Genomic DNA, 27,189 nt, shown 5'->3' with positions numbered 1-27,189 from the left:
AAAATGCCAAATGTTTCCATTGCGATGGTAATCATGTTAGTATTTCCTCCAAATGTCCAATCAAACAAAAAAAAATTATAGAAAACAGAAACAAAGCTCAAACATCTTCATATGCAGATGTATTTAAATCTTTCCCATCACTAGGTACTAGACAGAATAAATATAATAATGATTTGATTTCTTTTCTTAAAAATGATGATAAATCTCTTGGTCTCTTAGTAGAGTCCATAGTAAAATTGATTACATTAAATAAAACTCAAAATACTTCAATTTGCACAAAAAATTTATTAGACATTCTTACTGAAAATTTCAGTAACAAAAACATTAGCTCTCAAAATTCACCTTAAATAATTTAAATATAGCTCAGTGGAACGCTCAAAGTCTGCTGAGCAATCGACATTTACTCACACATTTTCTTTACAGTAATAACATACATATTGCACTTTTACGTGAAACTTGGCTTCGGCCACATCATAAATTAAAAATAAAGGGTTATAAAATAGAACGCAATGACTCAGGTAATTACCACAACGGTGTTGCTATTATCATACATGAAAACCTTCATTATAATAGAATTAATATGTTTTCTGACGATTCACTACAAACTTTAGTCATTCAGATCATTATAAACAATGAAAAAATATCATTAGCTACTATTTATTGCCCCACCAATTGTTCAGTACCTTTCACAAAATCTAAACTTGTTAACTTTGTAAATAATACTCCTAAGCCTTTTATAATTGCTGGTGATTTTAATGCACATCACACCATTTGGGGTTGTGATTCAATTAAACCCAGAGGTAGAGATATTTTAGAAACTTTAGATGAATGTAACCTAGTTTTATTAAACGATGGTCATGTCACTACTGTAGGTAGTCATATTTGGAAGCCAAATGGCTTGGATTTAACCATAGTTAGTCCTTCTTTATCCCTTTCATGTAACTGGTATGTTTACGAAGATCCGTTAGGCAGTTATCATTTGCCAACAATAACACAATTAAATTTACAATATTCCAATTTTTCTTGTAAAGGAGCAAATAATTGTGTATCAGTTCCAGTAAATCGGCGTAACTTGCGACTTGTAAACTGGGACAATTACAGTAAAATTGTTAATTCCAAATTACAAGGCTTTTCTGTCAATGAGAGCGATCCGTGTTCAACATATGACACTTTTTGTAATATTATTTTAAATTCTATTGATATTGTTCTAAATAAGAGTTCATCGGCACATCAAAAACAATACAATTGTAATTCTTCTAGCAATTCTAAACTATCAAAATATAAGCATCCTCCAGTACCATGGTGGAATGACACTTGTGCAACAGCTGTTCGTAAAAGTAAACAAGCATATATAGATTTTAAATATGATCCTACCACAGATAATTATATTAAGTTTAAAAGATTGCAAGCGGAAAAAAAACTTACTATTAAAACTGTGCGTTTACAAAGTTGGCATGAATACTGTTCTAATTTAAACAGAACCACTTCTATATCTAATGTTTGGACAAAAGTTCGAAAATTTAATAAGAAATATATAAATAAACCCCGCACTTACAACTCAGGTAACGATGATATGTGGTTAAATGAATTTTTACACAAATATACTCCAGATTACGTTGCGAGCCCTTTTACAACAGTTCCTAACAATTCTGATAAAGCTAACGATATTTTCTTTGATAAACCTTTCAAATTAGCAGAGCTTCAATCAGCATTAAAATCAAGAAGGGACACAGCAGTTGGGTTGGATAATATTTCATACAAAATGTTGAAAGCATTAAATGGTAACAATTTAAATACCTTCTTAATTATTATAAATTTATTATGGTATAACTCTATAATTCCAAAAGAATGGAAAACAGATTATCTTATTCCTGTGTTAAAGCCTAATAAAAATTTATATGTTGCTGATTCTTATCGGCCCATTACATTAACATCGTGTATAGGAAAAGTTTTTGAACAATTGCTTAAACAAAGACTAGAGTTTTATTTCGAGTCTCAAAATCTATTGCCGTCGAATCAATTTGGATTCAGACGAGGATTTTCAGCTCGGGAAAGCTTAGGGCATTTTTATATCGATATTAAGAAAGCTTTAGAAAATAATCAACATTTGGTAGCAATTTTTCTGGATATAGTGGGTGCATTCAATAATGTAAATCCGAAGATTTTGGCAGATATCTTAATTTCTGTCGGAGTTTCAAATAAACTAGCAATATGGTTATATAATTTTATGAATGGTCGAAAATTATACGTTAAAGTTAGTAATGTTTCATGTATAGGTCCTCGCTTATCTCATGTAGGAGTATCACAAGGTGGTATACTCAGTCCTTTATTATATATTATTTATGTTCATAGAATTAATGATGCTTTAGGGCCTTATGTCCATAATCTCCAATTTGCTGACGACTTAGCTGTATATTGTTATGGTGACAATATTGTGGATACATTATCCAAAATCAATATTGCTCTTAGTAATCTTTCAGTATATTTTTCTTATGTAAATTTGGAAATCAGTCCTACTAAAAGCAAAATGGTAGTGTTTAGTAATAACAATTTAAATTTAGAATCATCTAGTCAGGTGAAATATATGAGCGCTATTATTCCAGTAGAGCCAGAAGCAAAATTTTTAGGTGTAATATTTCAAAATAATTTAAGTTTTAAAAAATATGTCGATTGTTTATCAGATAGAGCCATGATGTCCACTAATATTCTCAGATCTTTGGTCGGCACTACTTGGGGAGCAGACCCTAAAATTCTGTTAATTCTTTACAAGTCGCTGGTTCGAACGCATTTTGAATATGCGTTCTTCTGTTTTTGTAACAAAGAAAAATACGTTGATAAATTAGAAAAAATCCAAAATATAAATTTAAGATTAATTTTGGGAGCCATGAGCACATCACCAATAAATTCGTTGCAAGTAGAATGTAATATGCCCCCATTGCCGTTACGTTTTGAATTGCTAAAACTTATGTTTTTACTGAAACTTTATTCTGTTCATGACAACCAATTATTACATAAATTAAAAAATCCATCCTCTCCTAATAATTTTCTCTCTAATAATATAATTGAATATATTGAAAGTCTACATAACTCCAACATATTTATTAATCAGAAATTAGTTTACAATAGCAATTCATATGATTGTAATTTTTTTAAAACCCCAATTTTTATAAATAAGAATTTACATAATAAATATGATGTCTATGATTACATATCTCAATGGAACAATTATAGGCATGTGTATACGGATGGTGCTAAAAATAAAGACTGCACGGCTATTGCTGTTTATGATGCCAAGGAAAAAATATCATTCGGTACAAAAATATCGAATAAATCGAGCATATTTACTGCTGAAGCTTACGCTATTATCTCTGCGCTAGAATATATTGGTGAAACGAACAATAATGATAAATGGGTCATATTAACGGACAGCATGAGTGTCTTGTTGGCCCTTGCGAATGTTTCTACTAGTAAAACATCTTTCGTTATACAAAATATTCAAAGGAAAATATATGATTTTAAAAAACGGCTTAATATGGATATTAATCTTATCTGGACTCCAGCTCACGTTGATGTCACTGGCAACGAAAAAGCTGATGAACTGGCTAGGTTCATCACAAACTGTCAAATTCAAGGAAAAGAAAAATACATGTTAATCCCAGCTTCAGATTTTATCGTTGAAATAAGAAAAACAATTAAAACTAAATGGAAACAACAGTGGGAAGAATCCATAAAAGTTAAAGGGAAATGGTTCAGAGAAATACAGCAAGAATTTAAAACGCCATGGTTCGTTCAAGGAAAATATGTGGAAAGAAAATTTTATTCAATTTTATGTCGTCTTAGAATTGGACATGGAAGATATAAAAAGCATTTGCATAGGATGAAAATGGTTTCTTCTCCTATATGTGATTATTGTTCTGCCGACGAAGATCAATCATTAGATCACTTGTTTTTTGAATGTCAACATTTCGCAATCCAGCGATTAATATTTATTGATAAATTGATCAATATATATGATAAAATGGAGATCCCGCGCTCCATCCAGAATTTATTAAAGAACACAGAAACATACAAACCCATTTTCGAGTACGTAATATCAACATTTCAAGATATATAACTACTGAAGACAAGTATTAGAAAAAAAAAAAAATATACGAAAATATTACTGAAGACAATGGCTGTATGGGCTGAGTCCTTTTGCCTTTCCCTAAAAAGGGAAAAACAGAACCAAAAAAAAAAAAAAAAATTAAAGCCTATTTTTGTTTGAATATCAATGTTCGATTAGTTCAAAGACACAACACTAGTGATAAAGCGAGGAAATCGAAAATATGTGCTTTATCGCAGATTTCGTTATAATATCCATGGTTACAACTCGCCAATATAACTTTGATTTTATCACAAAAAATGCCATAAAAATTAGTACTTGCTCTATGTTTATGAAATAATGTACTCTGTCCAACTTCAATAATTTGATTGACTGATTGACATATTGGAAATTTTTTTCGTGCTTTGCTTTTCATTTCTGTGAGTTCGTCTCACTCACACTCATTTCTTAATCTTAATAAAATAAATAATCTTATTTCAGTTTAAGTTATTTCTATTTATCGCAAATTGTTTGTTTATTTATTTTTGTATCAAAATGATCTTATAAATAATTTCAGAACAACTACAGCTGTGTGACATCTTTAGATTCAAAATATTGTCTTCCATAAGTAATAGAAAATGATGATATCGCGGTCTAAACACCGATCATCGGTGGATGTTTGTTCTGACTGCGGAGCGTCAGGTCCGTGCTGTGATATTGTTATATGTGAAGTGTAGTCCTGGTGAATAATGTTCTTACTGTGATGGCTTGTTATCCAGATCCGTCATGGGCGTCAATAAACCGCGGGCTCCTGCTGTGCGCCGAGTGCTGTAGTGTCCACAGGAGTATGGGACGACATATTTCGCATGTGAAGTCCTTACGCCAAGGTTCATGGCCGCCGTCACTTTTAGCGGTACAAACAGTTATACCTGTTTTTATTAATGACTGCATTTATGGAGAAGTAATAATGAAATTTAAAACTTCAGATGGTGCAAGCTCTCACTGCTCAAAATGTCAACTGCATTTGGGAACATTCCCTACTCGACACATCAGCACCTAAACACTTACGGAAAAAACCACAAGCGAAAGATCCTTTGCAGTAAGAAATTATTTTTATTTTAATAACTAATCATTAACTAATGTTAGTTCTTGAATTGAATTGATGCAAAATTGTATTGTATATACAAAATTTAAATTTATTTGTGTATTTATTTTATTAACATTTTTGTTGCTTTATTTACTACATTTACAACTGTTATTTCAATATTAAATATGAATAATATATAGTTTGCCCGAAGACACATATCATGATGAAAATGCATGCATGATGGAGTACTGTCCATGGAAATAACATTTTGAATATTATTGTAATCCTTTTTAGTTGCTAGTTCCATTATATGGACTTAGAATTTAATACTTTTGAATTGACAAACATTTTTTTATCTGGATCCTTTATAAATCCTTATAATATTTATAATGTAATTCAAAAGTATTAATTGTCTATTGCAGCATTTGTGTATTTAGTAGTTTGTGTAAGTGTTTTAGTGTTAAGGTTTAATTTATGTAAATATATTTTAGCCCAATAAAATCAGAGTTCATCCAAGCTAAGCATCTGCGACTGGCATATGTATTGAGAGCTCGTCGAGATGAACCTCCCAGTGAGTTGGGGAGACAACTACACAGTGCAGTGAGGAGCTCCTCACTGGACACTGCAATGAGACTTTTAGCGCAAGGAGCTGACCCCAACTATTATAATCAGGTAAAAATATCCTCATTATAACATTATATATGATGTCAATTGCGAAATCTCTGTTTGTAGAATAGAATAGAATAGAATAGAAATTATAATTAATAATGTTCTTGTTTATAAATAAGATAAACATTAACATTTGCAAAACTGTAGGTAAAAGGTAGTAGTGTCACTCATCTGCTTCTTCCCTATCCCATTCATTTGTGATCGTCGTAATATGTTTTTCTCTTCCATTCATCCCTGGTTGCAGTCATTTTATTATTTACTCCCTTTCTTACCATATCATCTTTCATACAGTCCATCCATCTCTTTTTCGGCCTTCCCCTGCCCTTATAATCATACGCATTCATCAACACATTACAGCTAGTATATTATGTGTTATTTTATTCAGATTAGTCAAACTTTATTTATAAGTTTGTGTTATTCATATTAATGAATATGTCTATTTTCCTTCCTTGTCTCCTTCAGGTACATTATTATTCATAATACCTAAATAAATAGTAGTATTAATACATCTATTTATTTTATTGTATTTTATAAAATATAATAATGTTATTTTATAGAAGATTCGTATTTTTATTACAGCGATATATTTTTATTACATTACTATTGAGTCAACATCCATATTGCAATATGGTTGACTCAATAAAGGTGGGAATTTGATCACCAATACAGAAAGTCGTAATGCTTCCAATATTGGTGGTTAGCTTTCCACACCCAATACTCACACATATTAATAGTCTCGGAATTAAACATAGGTATATAAATCCATTAAGTATTATGTATTTATATACAAAAAAATATAATATGGTATTTCTATTAGTCGTCCAGTGCCCAAATCAATGTCTAGATAATACAAGATCTGCTTAATTTAGGACTAGATGGAGCTGTGTGAATTCATATCACATAGGTTATGATTATTGTTAATATTATTATTATTAGTAAACATAACTAAAGTTTTAATATATTGATTAGCCTGATTTCTGTGTTTTAAAGAAATAATTCAAACTTGGTATCATTGGTTCATATAGGAGAAAGGTACTACATGCCTACATGTAGCATGCAGAGCGGGACAGCCTGCTCAAGCTGAGCTCCTGGTGGCGTGGGGTGCTGATCCAACAGCACGGGACAATGGTGGGAACACACCATCAGACAGTGCCAGGTACAGTGTGATGTGCGGCGCCCTCAGGCTAAAGTCGTATCCGTCAGGCGGTTTGTCAGTTGACCTTCAGCCGCTCCATAAGTTTTTTTAGGATAGCTATAAGCGGATTTGGAGTGCACTGGCCCCCTATCGTCCGGTGAAGTTGTAAAAGCCAGCTGTAGTCAAAAGCATTAGAGAAGTCCGAAAAAAGCCACAACCACACCGTCCAACGTACTCGAACGCAAGAGCTTCTCACCGGCACTCTCTGTCACCCACCATAACTGGACCAAAAAAGGCGGTCAAGGCAGAAGACACTTCACACCGGGATACGTCGGATACGACCGGTCTGAGGGCTGGGTTCATATTAGTCGTATCCGACACTCAAGGGTTGACCTGCTATTCCATATATCCTTCCGCAAGTATGAAGTGTCCTATGTATAGAACGCCTTTGTTGATCCAGTTATGTTATAAAGCTTAGTAATAGCAAACAGCATTAGATTAGTTCTAAATAAAGAGGTATATATAGTAACAATTTTTATACGATCTTTTTATCGACATTACTAATTTGATATATTAAACTATTACTAAATTGTAGAAATCATAGTGGGCAGTATTATATTCTACTGTGATGAAATGTGTGTTCTATTTAGGTATTATTACATTTTGAAAGGTCATCAGTACAGTTTGACACCTACGTCTTACCTATTAACAAATATATTATTACTGACATCATCGGTTCTACGTATACATCCTGGAATATTGCAATAATTTTTGATGTTTTTTTATTTTAAATGTATGGAGGCGTTTGGCTTACGGGCATTTTTGTTTTCATTAATATAATTGTTTATGTAGGTATTCGTGTTTTTCTATTCAATCGTGCACCTGTTTGCGCTGGCGGGGCACTAGTGGAGCATGATAAGTTGAGCATGAGGTCAAGTCAGTTAACCCATCATAATTAATTCACTAGGAATTTATCATGATGGTTTCTAGGGGGAACCGTGTGGATATTAACCTGACATGGTATTATGATATGGGAGAAACATACCCTATGTTACTATAGCGTATCTACCTACATATATTATATTTATATCAATCTACTGTTTTTTGGTACAATAGACAAGATGGTTTCACAGAGCTGGGAGAAACATATCCTATGTTACTTTTGTGTATCTACCTACATATATTACAATTTACTTTTTTTTTAATACCACAGACAAGGCGGTTACACAGAGCTGGCGGATCGCATGACGGAGCTAGTATACGAGGCGACCGACCGCATGATCTACTTCCTGTCCGGCGAGAAACCGGACCACGCGGCCGGCCGCCACTACATCGTGCCCCGAGCACACGACACGCACGAGATGACAGACGTCGCGAAGGCCGCCAGAGGGAAGCTGCAGTTGGTCCGTACACTTCATTAATAAAAATAATAATTAAAACCATCAAAAACTGTGTTTAGGTAAATGATAATAATTGTGATGTGACTCTAAATTAAGATAATTTCAAGAATTAAAAAAAGTATAGAAATAGTGGCCGTAATTTCATTAATAATAAAAAAAATTAAACCAGTAAATGCTGTGAAAATGAGGCAAATGATAATAATAGTGATGTGACCCGTAACTCTACGTTAAGGTACCGAATATTTCAAGAATTAAAAAAGTAAAGAAATAATAATATTATCTGTGCACAATTCACACAGCGTCATCTAGTACCAAGCTAAGCATAACCAGTGTTATGGTTACTAGACAATTAATGGAATAATTTTTATTTAAATAAACTTAATGCAGGCACTTATGAATAGTCATATTTATTTCTTTCTGTTCTACTCATTCAGAAAACAAGCTCATCACAAGAAGTATGAGCAAGAAACTTACGTGTTGGTCTTTTAAATAAATCTCTGTACAACAGACTTACATTTTTAAGATTTTTTTTGTATATACTTACTGCCACATAGCACATATACAGCAATATTTTTTTATAAATATGTGCATAGAACACACCAGACGGATACAAACAATCATACTCATGAATACGAATGTTTGCACCGGAATCTAACACGCGACCAGTGGAAGTAAGGCGGTGTGTTAAACAGCTAGACCACCGAGGCTGTCTTAAAATATGTACTCCCTAATAAATATGTATTGATTGTATATGTACATAGGGTAACAAATGTGATGTTTCAGACGTCTATAGGCTGCAGTAATCATTTACCATCAGATAGGCCGTATGCTTGATGCCCAAAAATTATTATGAAATAGTATATAAGATTGCGTTTTTATTCGCAGCTACCCAATCATCTGTTTGAAGAGTTAGTTATGGATATATACGATGAAATTGATCGGCGGGAGACTGAAGCCAGTAAGTATCATATTATATATCACATATCCTTTATAATAAACTATATTATATCTAATCTCAAAGTACGTAGAACTTATATTATGGGTACTAGACAAATGATATAAATACATAGATATTTAAAAAAAAATGCATGTATAATATACATAGGGAAACCCAGACCAACACTATCGTATTTATGAATACAAATGTTTGTACCGTGCGGGGATTCGAACCCGCTACCAACGGAAGAACCGTCGTGTGCTATACCGCTAGACATCTTTCATAATGAATTGTTTTTCCATTTAATTGCGGGGAATCATGACGTGTGTCTACACGTCATGATTCCCTGGAATTTCCCAAATTAGACTCCTGTTATGTTTACTGTGCTTTCTGTTATAAAACCGTTTGAATTCTTTATTTCGCTCGGATAATCTATAGTCTTGGTCTCAATTGAGTGCCGATTTTATACATGGTATTTTTATTTATATTATTGTGGAGGGGTTTTAGGAGAAGCCTGCGCCTTAGAGGCGACTATTGTTGAAGATATGGATTAATATTTAATAAAATGTATCAAAATTGTAAACAATAAAATAAAGGGATTGTTTTATTTTATTTTATTTATATGTTGTTTTTATATATTTGTAAGTTAAACTATTTTCCAATTCGTATACCCCATATATCTTTCGCAGTATGGCAGACAAGTGCAACAGGGTTAGAACGGAGCGGCGTAGTTTTCCTTCCGGTGAACCCAGCTCTATCAGCTCCTCGGAACCAGGGCAGGCAGAAGCTGGCGAGGCTTTCTATCGCGGAGATGGCCGCCCTACTCCGAGACGTACTAGTGGATGCTACACGTCGTCAGCATATTGCTACCCTGCAGCCAAGAAGCCTGGCTGGTCCTCAGAACCCTCTTCTATCCGCTAGTCATTTGAAACACTTCTCCCAGTTGTCGGATGATGAGCCGCTGTACGACTCGGTGGCTTCTGATGAGGACTATGCCGCTTTGGCACCAATAGATCTTGATGTAAGTTATATTTTAATGTAACTAACAAAAGTAGTAAAAAAATTTGGACTTGTATAAGTCGCTATTGTTATATGATGTGTATGTTCATAAACCCTATGATGAATATGTAAACAGAACAGCTAGTAACAGCAATAACATTAATAAATATTATAGAAAATTCACTAGAATTTATACAAAAATAATTCTAATTTCTTGCACAATTGGATCCACAGTTGTCACACATCGTGCCACGGCCCGGCGAAACTGTTTCTTCCACTTACAACGCCTCACTACCCATCGAGCAATCCCTAAATGTAGAATTTCGCAGAACACAATCCCCTATTAGCATGGGTGTTGTACCAGAGCGAGGTGAAATCCTGAGCCTTAAAAAGGAATTAGACAGCAGAGACTCGACTATCACAGAACTGAAAAACCAACTGAAGAACTTGCAGACTATAGTGGAACAATTAACAAAAGAAAACAGCGTATTAAAAACAAATAGTATTGACGATGATCAGAGTATGACGTCGCAGACTTCTGCAAACGAAAGTACCGCTAGTAATATGTTAGAGTCTAGTTCTAAACCTCAAGAGAGGGGGAGGAGTCTGGAATCGGAGGAGCTGCGGTCGCCCGAGGAGTCAGATTTGAGGCAAACATTGAAAAGCACACAGCGCCCGGTCAGTATGTATGAGCCTAGGGAGGGACCAAAGAATAACTGGCAGGTTACTAAACATCAGGTACTAATCTATATTAAATATACTAATTATTTACGTACTATATCCTACTTTTTATGAAACGAACACCGAGTGAAATATCACTCTTTTAGTTCATATGAAACAATTTAATATGTAAAATTATCGTATCACAATGTTAGTTACTATACTCCCGCGAAACGGCTTGACCGATTTTTATGAAATTTTATATGTATATTCAGTAGTCTTAGAATCCGCTATTTTTCAGAGCCCTAAGTGATAAGGGTTATCCATCCCTAACATTATTTTTAATTTGTGGCATTAAAAAATACTAATAATATTTTAAAATAGAGATTTTAATTTATATGGTAAAACAACGTTTGCCGGGACACCTATATCTGAAATGTTCAATATTCGTTTCTTAAAAAATAAGATATAGTATTATTGTAGTTTAGTGGTGTGAGTGTGACAAACATAATGAATTTATATTAACATGTAATATGTACAGATCTCCCACGTTTATAAGCGTCGTCGAATATACGATCAAAGACCTTACCTAATATAATGGACTATATCCTCCGCAATTAGCCTCATTTGGGCCGTTGTGTCTGTAGAGTCTAGGCTATAAAGTAACCAGCCAAGCTCCTCCCAGAAGCGCAGAAGCCTCCTGGTGTCTTAACAGACTTCACGGAACGACCTCAGCGTTCCTTACCTATTTAATTTTTTTCTTTTTTACTTTAAATCTTAAAGTTTTAGAATTAAGGTGTAAAATAGGACAATAATAACATTTATGCAGTCTCATTTATGCTGTGACTAAATGGAGTGACATAATTACCAGTAATTGTCTAATTGTGTGGATACTTATATTAAATAACATTGTAATATCCTATGTTACATGTATTTTACAAAGAATATAATAATTTTTTACTTCTACCGCTGTCTATTGATATATGAAGACTAGACATAACGTTTTAGAATTGGACAGTTTTTTAGTCACAAGAAATTAATTCGTTTCTTATTTTTGTTATATAAAAAATGAATGAATGTAAAAACAAAAATGTAACTTATAAACTTGGTTGTTCTGTACTCATTGATTTTTTAAATATGTAGCGTATGAATAAATGGTTTACATGGTGAGTTAATTAAAGGAGCTTTTGGATACCAGGTTATTGTAAATTCCATGCGTTGGTGTAGAAATTAAAAATCTAATGTCCATAAATGGCATGACAGTAGTAGATTAAGAAAATATATTTAATATTTTTAACCTGTACATATACAATATAATGAACATCTTTAACATTTCAGTAGTTACTAAAGATAGGTTGAAAATATATATATAGCGTATAGTCTTCTTCGATAAAAAAATACAAACTTTTCTGAATTTCAGCAGTAATTTTCGATTACCCCTAACATCCAAAATCAAAAACTTTACCTCTACATAATGTTAGTGCATATAAATACAAAATAATTAAAATTTAAGTGTCTGTTTGTAATATTAAATTGAGAGCTTTTTATTTAATGTGTACGGAAAAAAAAACGATTTTGTTTTTTAAATTTGGCTATCTGTCTGTTTGTTCCTGCTAATCTCTGAAACGGCCGGAGGATTTTGCAGTTTTGGAATTGCACTTACAAATATCTAATGACAAAAGGACTTAGTAACTTAGATTACTCTTTTATTTAAATTTTTTAGACTACTCTTTATTTTAAATCTCTTTTTAAAACTTATATTAAATATTAATTTCCCATTACGATGCGGTGCTGGCTTTCCTGCGCTAAATCAACTGCTTCTGATCGCGCGAGAAAGAAATTGCGTAAAGGCAGCTTTCGTCTACCATTTACATACATTTGAAAGCCTATGCGTAAAAGAACGTACATGCGAATGGTACGGCGGTATGTTGGAAGGAGAGTGTGAATTTGCAGCTGACGACTGTGTCGGGGCTGGAGCGGTCGCTGACGCAGGGCGCGCTGGAGGAGTGGGCGGGGCCGGAGGAGGGGGCGGGGGCGGGGCCGGGGCCGGGCCCGCAGGAGATGCCGGGCGCGGAGGCAGTGCAGCGGCGGGCCGAGGCGGTCACCCGCGCCATACAGGAGCTGTGGGCGGCCGCGCGCGACCTCCCCGCGCGCCCCCCGCCTTCCCCCCTCCACGTGCGCCGTGCCGTCGCAGACCTGCTCGCGCTCTTTCCACAGGTGATTGTTGCAGCTTGTTTTTTTTTTAATAATTAAGGCAAAGGCTCTAAACCTGTTCTTCGTAACCTTTTTTTAACGCCATGCCCCACATTAGCTTTTCTAAAATCTTATGCCTCTCGAGCTATCGCCCTGCCCACCACCCCCCCCTCCCTCTAGTTTTATGTCAATATTTGTTATTGCTATTGGAGAAATGGGGGGTAGCGGGTAAGGTAAGTGGACTGTATGGAATTGAAATAAAGGGGGATGCACAGTACGTACCTGCGACTGTAGAGCGGGTGTATTCTTGCACAGCTGCTGCACTCGATGAATACTAAGTTTAACACAGGCACGCACACAAAGTTACTTATTGTTAATGTCAATATTATATTAATTAATTTAAAGCGGAGCGGTTGGGACGAGATGTCACCATTCACGTTAGTAGACGAGATCGTCGGGCGACCTCAGTTGACATACTGTGCGCGGGAAAGGGATTAGGATTTGGGAAATAGTACCATACCACTTGATATGTTTATAAATGGCGCGAACATCCTCCCCCGCCTTGAGAAACTAAGGGTTTCTCAAAGAAAATACAAAGAAGAGCAATATATGAAGCGGATGTACATTATAGTATATATTCCTAACATACTTATAATTAGTTATAGAGCGTAATATAATAAGAAAAACTTAATAGAATACACCTAGCGGTAAATAATAACTAAATGCGGTTTATAAGAAACATAGAGTTTATTGAGAAGGTAAAGGGATTAATTTAACGATTGGTCGCTTGAGTAAACCATTTTGAGTTTTAACAGATGCTACGCGAGCAATACCATCTGAGCCTGGATATATTTTCACAATGATACCCATTGGCCACCGAAGTGGTGAGACGTTATCATCATGTATAAGCACTACAGTACCAACCTTAACATTGTCTGTATTCTTAAACCACCTTTGGTGAATTAAAGAACGAAGAAGAATGGCACCTGTGTGACAGTTAATGCGGTGAAAATGATCTATTATTAAGTAAGTAATATTACTTACCATATGGTCGCGCTTAGGCAATAAAACGGGATGTTTTGCCTCGAAAGGTAAGTTAGCATTTAATAATCTACCTATCCTAATTATGCCATCGTCATCAATAAAAAGATTTAATTTACGCAGAGTTCCAGAAGGTAAATTACCCTTTTTAAGATCACTAATAACATGATAAAAATGAGCGACCTGAATTGCGGTAAGTATATATTTTTCAATATATTTAGAGCGGGGCAATACGCGTATATATCGCAGTATATAAATAGTAATTCGTAATAATTTGTTCCAGGATGAAACTTTAGATACAAGATCACAAAGCGGTGAGACTACAGTATTGGAAGCAGCAGTAACGAACGTCTTAGTATTATATTCAGGTAAGTTTTCATATTTTTCAGGTGTAAATGACTCTACCGGCCAAGAGCAGACGGGGCTACTCAGCCACGCGGGACCGTTCCACCACAACTCATGGGTAAGTAATTGTTTAGGCAGTAAACCTCTTGAAAGACAGTCGCTTGGATTATTGAATCCAGCCACGTGATAGAAATGTTTTGATTGTAAATTTTCCTGACATTTAGCCACACGATTGCTAACGAAGATATTCCACCGATGTGGTGAAGAATGAATCCATGAGAGTGCAATTTTCGAGTCAGAAAATACATAGACGTTCTGTACAGACGTGCGTGAAGAGTAAGCATCGTAAACTAGTTTAGTTAGTTTAGACATTAAAACGGCGGCGCAAAGTTCTAGTCGCGCAAGTGAGACTACCTTAACGGGTGCGACTTTTGATTTCGCACAGACTAATCTCACGTATATATTGCCTGCGGGATCTGTCAATGGAGAGTAAATAACGCAGCCGTAAGCTTTTAAACTAGCATCCGAAAACGCAACGATATTTATTATACAGTCTTGCGTGACAGATAAATGACGCGGTATTTTTAAATTAGCAAGAAGCGGTAATTGTTGTTTAAATGTAGTAAAAATAGCGGTTATATCTGTCGGAGGTACATCATCCCAACCGACTTTCTGCAGCCAAAGATCTTTAATAAGTAGTTTAGCGGTAAGTACGACAGGCGCAGCAAAACCTAATACGTCCCATAATCGGGCAATTAGGGAAAGTATGGTACGTTTTGTACACAAGCGGTCATCACAATTGATTTTAAAAACGAAAATATCATCTTGCGGGTTCCATTCGAGCCCTAATATCTTAAGGGACTCACGTCTATCAAACTCAACTTGCTGTGCAAATTTCAGCGGTGTAGGAATGCTCTCTAGTAGGTTCTTTGAATTACTAGACCATTTAACTAATTGAAAGCCACCTGACTTAAACATATTAATTAATTGAGCGGTAGCCTCGACAGCATCAACCTCATTTAGTATAGACGTAGCTAAATCGTCCATATACAGTTCCCTTTCAGCTATAGATGCAGCCAGCGGGAAGTTATCGCGTTCATCATCACAAAGCTGACGAATTGTACGCATGGCAAGGTAACGACTTGACTTAAGACCAAATGCAACTCTATTAAATTGAAAGGTACGTATGGGTTCAGACGTATTAAAGCGGTACAGTATTTTTTGATATTTACGATACTCGTCGGTTACTAAAATTTGTAGGTACATTTGTTTTATATACGCGGTTATAGCGATTGGAAATAAACGAAAATTTAATAAAAGTAAAAATAAATCAGCTTGGAGATTAGGACCCATATGTAAAATATCATTTAGAGAAATGCCGTTATGACATTTAGCACTTGCATCAAGGACTATTCTGACCTTGGTGGTGTCTTTATCCTGCCTAATGACAGGGTGATGCGGTATGACGTAACCGTCATCCATATTATCGGATGTATTTAAAACTTCAGATAAATATTGGTTGTCTATATAGTCTTTTATGATGGCATTATAATCAGCGCGCAAACCTGTACTTTCTAGTTTGCGTTCTAGCGATAGCAAGCGACGAAAAGCGGTGATACGGGAATTACCTAACTCGCTAGGATCCTTATAAAACGGTAAAACAGTACAATAACGACCTGACGAGTCCCGGGACACGGTAGAAGAGTACATTTGCTCGCATTCCTTTTCTGCGGGACTTAAATATTTATTTATAGGAACCTCCTCTAATTCCCAGAATTTAGAGAGAGAATCATTAAGATTATTTTCAATACATATTAAGAAAGCAGAGGAAGATGAGTCTTGTTGAGGCGCGGTATGATCACGATCAGATGTGGTCGCATTATTACAGGGAACGTCACCAATAAAAACATAACCAAAAATAGTTTCTATGGCTGGCGGTGCGGGTGGACTTATTATTTTTCCACTTAAAAGAATATAAGGGAACAAATTTGCTCCTAATACAAGTTCGATCTCACCTGGCATATGCCAGTGAGGATCTGCAAGCGGTAAGTCGACTAAATGACTTATAACAGACGTATCTATATATTCAATAGGTAGCCGATCGGTAATACAATCGACTACTAACGCGGTTATAGTGAAGCTTGTTCGTTATGTTTATCGGAAATCATTAATTTAACATGGCCCTTTATAGGCCTCGTTGTTAATCCGACACCTTTTAAAAATGAATTCGTAAGCGGAATAATGTTTAAGTTTAATTGTTTACAACAATCAATCGTAATAAGGTTATGTTGCGAAGCATTGTCTAAAAGGCAACGAACAGTACGTATTATATTTTTGTTATAGTTACGAACAATAACAGACGCTGTAGACAGAAGTACCTCTGTACGCACTTTACCCGTTGGACATACAACACCAGGCATGGCTGCTGTAGTGGTAGGTACTCGAGTGCACAACGACAAAGGTGCGGGCATCGCGATTTCAATGGGCGCTTTTGAGTCCCCGTCAGGAGTCAAATTACATTGTGTCGCATTACGACAGGGGACTGGCGGGAGTGCGGGAGCGGCGATCGTAGATCGATCACTCATCACATTAGATCGATGAGTGCAGAGCGGTGTATTATTATTTTGTGCCTTATCTAAATGTAATAAGGAATGATGTCGCTTATTACAAGTTCTACATTTGTATTTAGAATTACAAGTGGACACAGAATGCGTTATACTAAGGCAATTTACACAACCTCGTTTAGATTTAATAAAATCTAATCGATTTTTCGGCCGCATTGATTTAAATGTGGAACAGGTATATAACTGATAATGTTCCGAAGTATTACACATAGAACAAGGAGCTCGGTGACCAGAAGTGTCACTTCGTGTAACAAATGAATGTACATTTTGCGGGCGGTTGTTTTTAATATTAGTTAATGTGTTGCGGCTTACTGAATTAATATTATTATTCGTGCGGTCTAATATTTTCACCTGACTTTTTATAAATTCTACAAAATCCATATAACTCGGAATATCTTTATTTCTAGCGGTCATTTCGAAAGCCTGTGTAGTACTTAAATCCACCTTTCGTAAGGCTAAGTTCAATAAAATAAAATCTTGCATATCATCAATCTTTAATTGACGCATAGCAGCTACAGCGGCATCGAAAGTTTCGATGAAATTATTTAATGAAGCGGAATTATTTGTGGCCGATTTAATGTTAAATAATGTAGAAATATAATATGAACCTAAGGCCCTTTTATTCTGATATTTCTTTACTAAACTTTCCCATATGGAAGTATAATTATTACCAGACGGAATTATACCGGCCATTATTTTTTGAGCGCTTCCAGTTAATTTACTAAGTAAATACTGAATTCTTTGTGAATCGGTTAAATCGGTGTTACAATGAATATTACTCCTAAAGGATTCATAAAAGCTAGACCACGTGGACATATTCCCGTCAAAACAAGGAATACAGAGAGGTTCTAGTTTGATACTAGATTTATTATGCGGTACCGATTGTGAAGACGAAGGCTTATTCGCTTCGCTTAATATTAAACGACATCTTTTTATTCGACTAAAAATATCTTCAAACGTTAAAAGTGCCTGGTAATCAGGTTCAAATTTAGGATTCAACTGCATTTGTAACTCGTTTATAGAATCTAAATTTTGTATATATTCATAGCGCAGTGTATCAATGGTTTCACTGTCCGCCATGAATGCCTCTGCGGAGCGTAAGTCGATTGACGACGGTGACAGATTTTTACAAGTATCACGCAATCTTGTAATACGTTGAAATATAGCTCTGTTTTTAGCTTCTAGCATTTTTAAATTCGACTCCATTATCGTTACGATTATTGGCGTTGAAAAATACAAATTAATGTAGGTAGGTATGTACGCTTACTGCGTAATATGTATTATACAAATAATAAAGTATTATTATTAATTAAGCGGTAAATGCGGTAATTATTAGAAAATATACCCAATACTAGGCTTATAGGTATGGCATACTAATATATTAAGTACAGAAAATGCGTATGCGCGGGTGAATATACGAATAGGTACAAAGAAGCGGTATGGCTTATAGCGGGCGGTATAATATAATGAAATTATGTACCTATCAATGCGGGGATGTAAATCTCGTCCTAATTATAGTATTTAAGCGGTAGGTATCCGGCTCGAAGGACCATGGAGAAATGGGGGGTAGCGGGTAAGGTAAGTGGACTGTATGGAATTGAAATAAAGGGGGATGCACAGTACGTACCTGCGACTGTAGAGCGGGTGTATTCTTGCACAGCTGCTGCACTCGATGAATACTAAGTTTAACACAGGCACGCACACAAAGTTACTTATTGTTAATGTCAATATTATATTAATTAATTTAAAGCGGAGCGGTTGGGACGAGATGTCACCATTCACGTTAGTAGACGAGATCGTCGGGCGACCTCAGTTGACATACTGTGCGCGGGAAAGGGATTAGGATTTGGGAAATAGTACCATACCACTTGATATGTTTATAAATGGCGCGAACAGCTATTTTATTTTGCTATAAATTAAATTAGTATATCGACAAAGGAGATGCAAAACAATTAAATTTTGTTCCACACCACGTTACTAAATCCCTTAAATGTGTCTTGAGCAATATTTTTTAGTACATGTGTCTACCAAATTATTATTTTATTAATATCATAAATGTTTTTAAATGACACACTAATTAATGTCTAAACTATTAACGACGTATAAAACCAATATCTCAATTTAGAAGAAATGTATTAATGTGAGTTCTAAATTTTTATAGAATATATTTTGTTTTTATTATAAGACGCAATATCTGGTTTTATTTAAAAAAATAATATAATCTTCCAGCCGTGTCCGGAGCCGTCGGTGCAGGCGGTGGTGGAGGCGCTGCGCGCGGCGTCGTCGGCGGTGTTCCGCGCGTGCTGTGCGCCGGCGCCGCTGCCGGAGCTGCGGGCGGCCGCCTACGACCTGGCCAAGGCCACCAAGCTGCTCGTCACGCACTTCCAGCCCTCCTAGCGCCGCGCACACTACTACTACACCACCGTGTAGTACTCCCTCCGAGGGTAGCTATACTTATTTCAATTTATATTTATTCCATTCTGTTAGTATTTACAGAATATCTTCAGTCATGTAGGTCTATTGCAAACTCTTATGATATGTCAATTCTACCGTCAGTTCGCAGTGGTTTCGAGCTTAAGAAGAACTGACAAGAAAATAGGCCTTTATTGTTGTCGCATGAGTTAATTCATTGAATTCATTAATGCATATGCCATTGCAAGTTTGTCATAAGGAATGATGAATTAGAATACAGAGGGTGCGACCTCACCAAACCCATAGAGTTGGCCAGATTCAAACTTACTACCTTTCGCTTGAAGTGGGGACAGCAAAGCCGCCATGTCTCTGACTTTAAATCGATAATAGTGTAATATTTGTGTAAGTAACATCAATACGTCTGTGTATTGTAGTATTGCACAGTGAATATTGTATGATAACGTACAAGATCTGAGGTAACCGAGGTATACTTTGTTCGAAGCCATTTCAATGGGCATATCTGTCCCATTCTGCCCATCTGAACCTCAGCCGCAAACTGTGTTACTCTGTAAGCTTTCTTTCGGTGTGAGGATTAGGTATGGCAGTGAATTCACAGTGTTTAAACACATAACATCTTAGTCTTTCGTAATGGCAACATACGATACGACGGGTGTCAGTTGTATGTTGTAATATCCGTTGCCCTTTCCATTTACATAGGAGACGGTTGCCAACTTTTTGTCTTTTTATTTACATAAAATTTCTACGAAATACTAAAATTATACGATACATCTGTAAAAATAATGTACTTCTAGTACTGTGATTAAATAATAAAGACAGCTACTAATTTAAATTTTAGTAGGAATTGTATACATAAAAAATATACTAATGACAGACTTCTGTTCTAATGACATTATTCTTTTTCTTTTCAGGGAATGATCGTGGTTGTACCATTGGTTGTAACGTAGCAAAAATCCATGGCAGCTATTTGGTTGTTTGCTAAGAACTAAGCTAAATATGTTTATTTGATTGTATGCTAAATGGCTATTCAAATGGACTTACTAATAAGCATATTTGAATCACAAATAAATATAGTGTATTAAAAGATTAAACTCCTGTACAATGTCAGCCCCCGCCTGAACATAGTTTATCTAATTTTAAGATATTTTATGTAATATTTTTCGTCGTATATTTTCGCGTCGACAGGTTATGTGCCCAGTTTTTTCTGCTTGATGTAAATTAGTGTCGTATGAATACTGACCGCGATTGTTTATTTTAAAATTATAAGATTTAAACGAAAATGATTATATCTTTCGACTTGATGCCAAGATCTGATTGGAAAAAAGTGGAATAAGGGTCCGCGCAGACGACAGTTTCACATCTATGTAATTGTTCTTAAAATAGCACATAACTGTGTCTTAACGTTGGCAAAGATAAAAAGTACATACAGCCAATTATAGATGGCTTACTTGTTCAATTACTCCGTCTATGTGGACCCCAAAGTAAAGTATTATACTGAAAATTTATACTAAATACGTCGTCTGTTATTTTTCACAGATAATTAATATATCTTTTGTATTAAATGAACGTGGTTGAATACGTATTAGTATTTTAGTGATATTTCGTTGTGTTCATTGTAGGTTGACGACGAGCAAAATTATAGGAACGTCTTCCTAATGTATATATCAAGAAACACATAAATATGTGACGATATTAATTTGAAATTAATTGAATGTCGAATAGACTGTGGCAACACCAAACAAATGGTACAAAATATAGAGGCGGAAACAGATTATTAAAACGGTCCCAACATTATGTTAAGATTCCATGAACAAAAACAATTGCGAACGCAAAGTTATTTAATTACATATGTCTTAGATGTTATATAATAATGATTTCATAGAAATACTGAGTAAATACAGGCAACACTTGACGACAATTCATTAGAGATTTAAGAACGTGTGTGCGAAACGAACATGCGTGCGAAAGACTTGGCTAAAAATAAAAGTACATCAATGAATAAATACCTTTTATGTTCTAAAATAGCTTATATGTTATGGAATCGTTATGGGCCGTATGCTTGCTTGTCACCTACGTAGTACAAAAAATCTGATAATGTTCACGGTTCAAGTCGAACGTCGACACGTCGTTATAAGACTCGTTATAATATCTGAATGTTTCCGCCTTAAATATGTTATGGCGTTATTATTGTGTAACTGGAAGCTGGCGATGCACACTTCTCTTAGTGATAGGTCGCCAATGTGCTATATTATATAGAAACGTAGTAAAAAGTGATTAAAATTATAAATCTATCACAGTATAGTTAATATTTTTAACGTTATTAACAATATTTTTATATGCCTAGGATATGGACATATAATTTACATTATATTGCAACAATTTTTTCAACATTAATAATAATATGACTACTTCAAACTTGTGTATTTTATCAGTATTAAAATTTTACTCTCTAGTAATAATGCTTAAGTACAGAATTATTTTTTATTATTGTGAGAAAACTAGAGTATACTGTATATGAAATAGAAGCACTAAACATTGTAATACAAGATTTGCAATCAATATTAAATATGAAAATATAGTCCACACTCAACGTAGTACGTAGGTACTCCGCGATACGATAGTAACGGACCGAAGGCACACCGTACGTCTCATATCCTAGGCAGAATTACACCTGCAATTAAAATTGCATTAATCAGTACGATATAATTATAATAGTTTATCAAAATGTTATGATTATTCAATGAAATGTGTGTCGTCGATATATCTTCGAATAGATATCGTAAAGAAGTGATATGAAAATTGTATAGAGAATTGATATACCATAAATAATATAGATTTATTATAACGCTTTGCGCTTTTCATGTAACTATTAACGCATTGCTACTTACGAGGAAACTGATGAATAAGTTTTTTAACAAATTAATAAGACATATTGTTTTTGAATTTATATAATAGTTATTGTATAAGTGAAATGTTAGTGATTTATATGTATATAATAATATAGTTGTATAAGTATAAGAAGTAAAGTATAAATTGTCATTTTCATATAATTTTTTGAAGTTGTATTTTGAAGTTGTTGCCCTGTATACAAATGTATTACAGTATGGAAGTAACAATTTTGCAAGTTATCGGGGCGTTTATTATTCGTTAAGTTATTTTCGTCGAAAAACGTATTATACGATATATAGTGGACACACATAATTTGGTTCAATTGGACGATTGTCCTATGCGATTGCGTTCTGATTGGCCCATTTACAAAGATGGCGGGGCTTAACAACCAAATGCGCCAATCGAACGGGAGTTACATTGTGAAATCGTTCGATTGAAGCGAATAATGTGTGACCGTACTTACATGTTATGATGGCGTTTCATATAGTTATTCGTATTCTTTTTCCTCTAATATATACTCCTAATATAGCTCCCACGGTGAATAACGGTGATTCTAGGCCAGTATCAAGGTCAGAAAGGTCTCACTGCCATCGTATCATATGTTAGATTTTATTTCCACATTTATCATATCATCTAGGTCGATGTGCGTGTAGAGCTGATACTACTAAAGTGATCAGCCAAGCTCCTCCCAGAAGCGCAAAAGCTTCCTGGAGTATTCACAGACTTTACGGAGTAAACTACTATATAGATACTAATATTTTAATCCGCGATTGATCGAATTTTGTTATGAGGAAAGTAAACGGAAATATGATTTGATTAAAAGAATTTTCTATCACTGTTCGAACTGTACATTATTCTAGAGTGACATACGCTATATATTAGGTTAATATATATAAAACTCACAGACTTATTAGTGCCCTGATAAAGCCGGGAGGGTCACATATATACATGGTGTTTAATTTATCAGAATATGAATAGCTACGTGAGACGCTACCATTAATTGTTACATTGTTTATTGTGATCGTCATTCGTTAAACACAAGTGCCATTCGTGCTCGTTTGAGTAACAAAGTATCTCATTCAAATCTGTGTAAGCATGGCTTAACATTCTCATCATTCTCACAGTATTCTTTGACTTCTCATGTTAACCGTCACAAATGTTTAATAGATCTCTTACCGCGCGTCTACTTCGTCATTCCAATACAGTGTGTTCTTTATTTTTATGTAAACTCACAATTTATTGTAAAATATAATATACAGGTTGTAACCACAGATACATTCATTGCTTATTAGCAAATACGTAATAATTCTAGAAAGTTGTAAATGTGGGATAAACATAAGATAGCTATGAATATTACTAGTCTATGTTTATATTTCCACAGAAATTACGGTGATAGACTTGAGAAAATTAATTACATATTTAGAAAAAAGTTTCGAACATTTCATATAGTTTGTGAGGTTTATAACTTTCGGTTACATCCTGTATATTGAAGGTCAGTTCACATCACATCGACACCTATATTACATTGTTAACTATTTATAATGTACAATATAAAGACTAATAAAAATGAATATCGTATACGTAATGACCACAATAACTATCTGCTGTCCTTGTCTAACCGCATAGGATTAAAAAAGATGACATTGCACAATGTTGAGTTAGTTAAGTTTATATTGCATGCGGTGTTAAGCTTGTGAAATTACGCCTTTATCTATTGTTAAGAGTCCAATTTGTCTGAATGTGTGAATTGACCTTGATAAGTTATAACAGTTTGTCTCATACCTGTTTTCAAATGATCTAGTTGCTTTTTGTAATGGAAATTTCGCGTTCTTTGACGATTTAGTAACAAATTCCCACAAAAATATATAAGGCGAGTATTACATTATCAAATATAATATTGGATCAAGGCTAAATGAATGTGTCAATTCATGAAGCTAATTCGTTTTTTATGTATGTAACTTTTATAATGTCTCGTTTTCGTTAGTAAATTTATAAATAAAAAAAAATATCTATGGTCTGCTATATGATAATGTAATACCCCCTTTAAAACAGAGGTGCTTACTATATTAGTTTCCTATACTGCCCAGTTGTCTACTAGATACCCAGTGCATACTGAATTTGATATGAATCGTGCCTAAAATGTTAAATTATATTCATACATTTGTTAGATAGAGCTAGATATTTGTAACATTAACTGTACAGGGCTAGTCATAAAGAGTAATAATAAGTCAGGATACATATAAAACTGAATCGTTTTCTATAAGAAATAAAGTTGAAATTTGAATGTATTTATTCAACATTTAGTAAATTGGCGTGACCGCTAAATTTGTTTTAAAAGTATTTTCGTTTTGGAAATGTTCTATTCCAGGAATACTTTCTAAATATTACTGGGTTCCCATGCTTTGTTTACTTTGTATGACTAGTCCTGTATCGTATCAGTTGTGTAGATTTTTATATGAGAATTTCATAGCTATATGTTAACTGGACTGTACCTATATATAGTTGATATAATGTGAATTTTAATATTGTAGTCTATTATATTTGTATTAGCTTTCGTACGGAATGTATTTAGTATTGATATCCATATTATGTGATCACTTTATGTGCCAATGTTTATGTAAAAGACGTAGGTTAGTACGCAATTATTGTTATTGCACTGTTGTATGTGTTTCCCTTTTGTGTTACGGGGTTATGACGCTATATCATTATTGGAGATTATTATACTCTGTGCAGGATTCTTATCTGGCAAGCAGGAGTTGGCCTTCAGCCGCTATATAAGTTCTTCCGCGGGTTTGCCGTGCCATATGCACTCGCTCCCATTTTGTCCGGTGAAGCTGCAAAGTTCAGCTGCGGCCAAATGCATTAAAATAGTTCTTTTAAAAAATTATAATTGTATAATGAACGGATAACACTTGACATTTGAGGTTTTATATAAATCTAGTTTTTATATAAATAATAAATCTATAATCAACTAACATGATAACATTTTCATTCTGTTTACTTGCTAATTTCGTAAGTAAAAAGGCATTAATAATTAAAAATAAGATAATTTATTTATTTCATAATATGATGGAAAATTAATTCAATATTTGAAATATTTTGGTGAAAAATTGCATTGTTATATAAAATAAAATTAATATGTAAGTAGGTAAAATATATTTTGTCTGTGGAACAGTCAAAACATATATTAGTATAATAATAAATATAGCTCGTCATAATTCTGGTAAATAATTGGGGAGCACACAATTATCTAATAAAGTTTTGTTACGTTTCCTTTCTAAAGAGAAGATATGACGTATTTATACACTTATTAATAATGTATTTTGAATAACTTTGAAAAAAATTGATAGAAGAATTGTGCGTGTAATTTTTATAATTCTTACTAAAATCCTAACCAAAACCTGTTAAGGGAAATTTATCTACATTTTATAATAATTTATAACCACCGAACTTTAGTATTTCGAGTAAACTCTGACCTATTCCCTGTATTTTTACACACTCATTTATTTAAAAAAAACTGAAGTGTACAAACGCATTTTATTTATATTTGTTAAACTGTATTATAGTTTTGTAATTTTCTTTCAGATCATGAAACGAACGAAAAAGATGCAACTGTAATAGTTGAAATGCGTTTATTATACCTGTGAGGTTTTTAATATGAAGTGTTAGAATTCTTTCGGTTCACTTTTAGAAGTCGGTTGAAAATCTGTTCAATTCCGCAAGTGATAGTGGTCTGCATTTTATTCCGCTTTTATTACTTTATGGTCAGAGTTTATCGTATTTTTTTTGTAATTTTAATATCAGAAATGAATATTATTTTATATATATTTCATGCATAGACACAGATCAATGTACATTTATATATAAATTAGGACAGATACAGTAAGCTTCATGCAAAACAAAGTTAATAATGGGGAATTATTGGTTGAACATGCTCTTAGGCAGATACTCACTTACCATCAAATGAGGCACAGACTCGTTTATGTATTTAAACAAAAGCTTGTTTAGGCCATCTTCACACCTGATAAGAAGTTGACTGTGTCTATTTTAAATCTATATACTGTAATCAGTCTGATAATACTTCAAAGACATCACAAACGAAGCTTTAGCTCCCGTCAAACTATTAAGAAAGAAAAATATATTTATTTGGCGCGTACAGTTCAATTTATAATTGTATTAAAAAATTAACCAATCAACCTTCCATTTGACATTAATTGAAATGTATAACATAAGTATTAATAAAATTTATTATAATTTTGACTTACGTGGTTGTTTTATTTTTATAAATTTAAGTGTATGAAATTTATATATTATCAGTCGTGTAATCAACAAACTGAATATAAAAATGCCAGTTTCAAGATACTATTTAGTCTTATACCTTATTAACTGAGTCTGAGATTGAGTACCTACATCTAAAATTGATAAGCATTATTAACATATACTTGTACGTGTTTCTTAGTGCAGTATTTTCCATTTGAGATTGAATAAATAGAAATATTATTTAATTTTTCACTACCTTTTTCTATTACCATGATGGTAGCAAATAAGCATACGGCCCATCTGATGGTAAACGGTTATCGTAACTTATGGATACCTGACCCACCACCTTGCCGACTACTTGTAGTGTTACTGAATACATAACTTGCATATAGAAATATTTAGATATAAGTAGCTATTTATTGTATGTATTTGTTTGCAA

At 34.2% G+C, this 27,189-nt stretch overlaps 1 protein-coding gene across 1 annotated transcript; it reads left to right on the top strand.

Moving 5' to 3' along the window:
• The first annotated feature begins 4,566 nt into the window (after positions 1-4,566).
• On the top strand, positions 4,567-20,857 carry LOC131854641 (ARF GTPase-activating protein Git). Its single transcript, XM_059205771.1, has 12 exons — positions 4,567-4,783; positions 4,861-4,994; positions 5,068-5,180; positions 5,660-5,840; positions 6,863-6,993; positions 8,186-8,375; positions 9,258-9,330; positions 9,999-10,330; positions 10,543-11,046; positions 12,922-13,185; positions 19,401-19,615; positions 20,513-20,857. The coding sequence occupies exons 1-11, from the start codon at positions 4,720-4,722 to the stop codon at positions 19,566-19,568; spliced, it is 2,154 nt and encodes a 717-aa protein (XP_059061754.1). The 5' UTR covers positions 4,567-4,719; the 3' UTR covers positions 19,569-19,615; positions 20,513-20,857.
• Positions 20,858-27,189: the final 6,332 nt, after the last annotated feature.

Source organism: Achroia grisella, unplaced genomic scaffold (assembly GCF_030625045.1).
Source record: "Achroia grisella isolate CSIRO2021 unplaced genomic scaffold, CSIRO_AGI_Agris_v1 utg1241, whole genome shotgun sequence".
Classification (NCBI taxonomy): Eukaryota; Metazoa; Arthropoda; class Insecta; order Lepidoptera; family Pyralidae; genus Achroia; species Achroia grisella.
The sequence above is the reverse complement of the archived record's forward strand: the minus strand, read 5'-3'. Positions and strand labels throughout refer to the sequence as shown.

Coding starts and splice junctions, on each gene's coding strand:
- LOC131854641 (XM_059205771.1), top strand. CDS start 4,720: ATGATGATATCGCGGTCTAAACACCGATCATCGGTGGATGTTTGTTCT. Junction 4,995..5,067: donor GGCCGCCGTCACTTTTAGCG/GTACAAACAGTT, acceptor TTAAAACTTCAG/ATGGTGCAAGCTCTCACTGC. Junction 13,186..19,400: donor TGCTCGCGCTCTTTCCACAG/GTGATTGTTGCA, acceptor ATAATCTTCCAG/CCGTGTCCGGAGCCGTCGGT.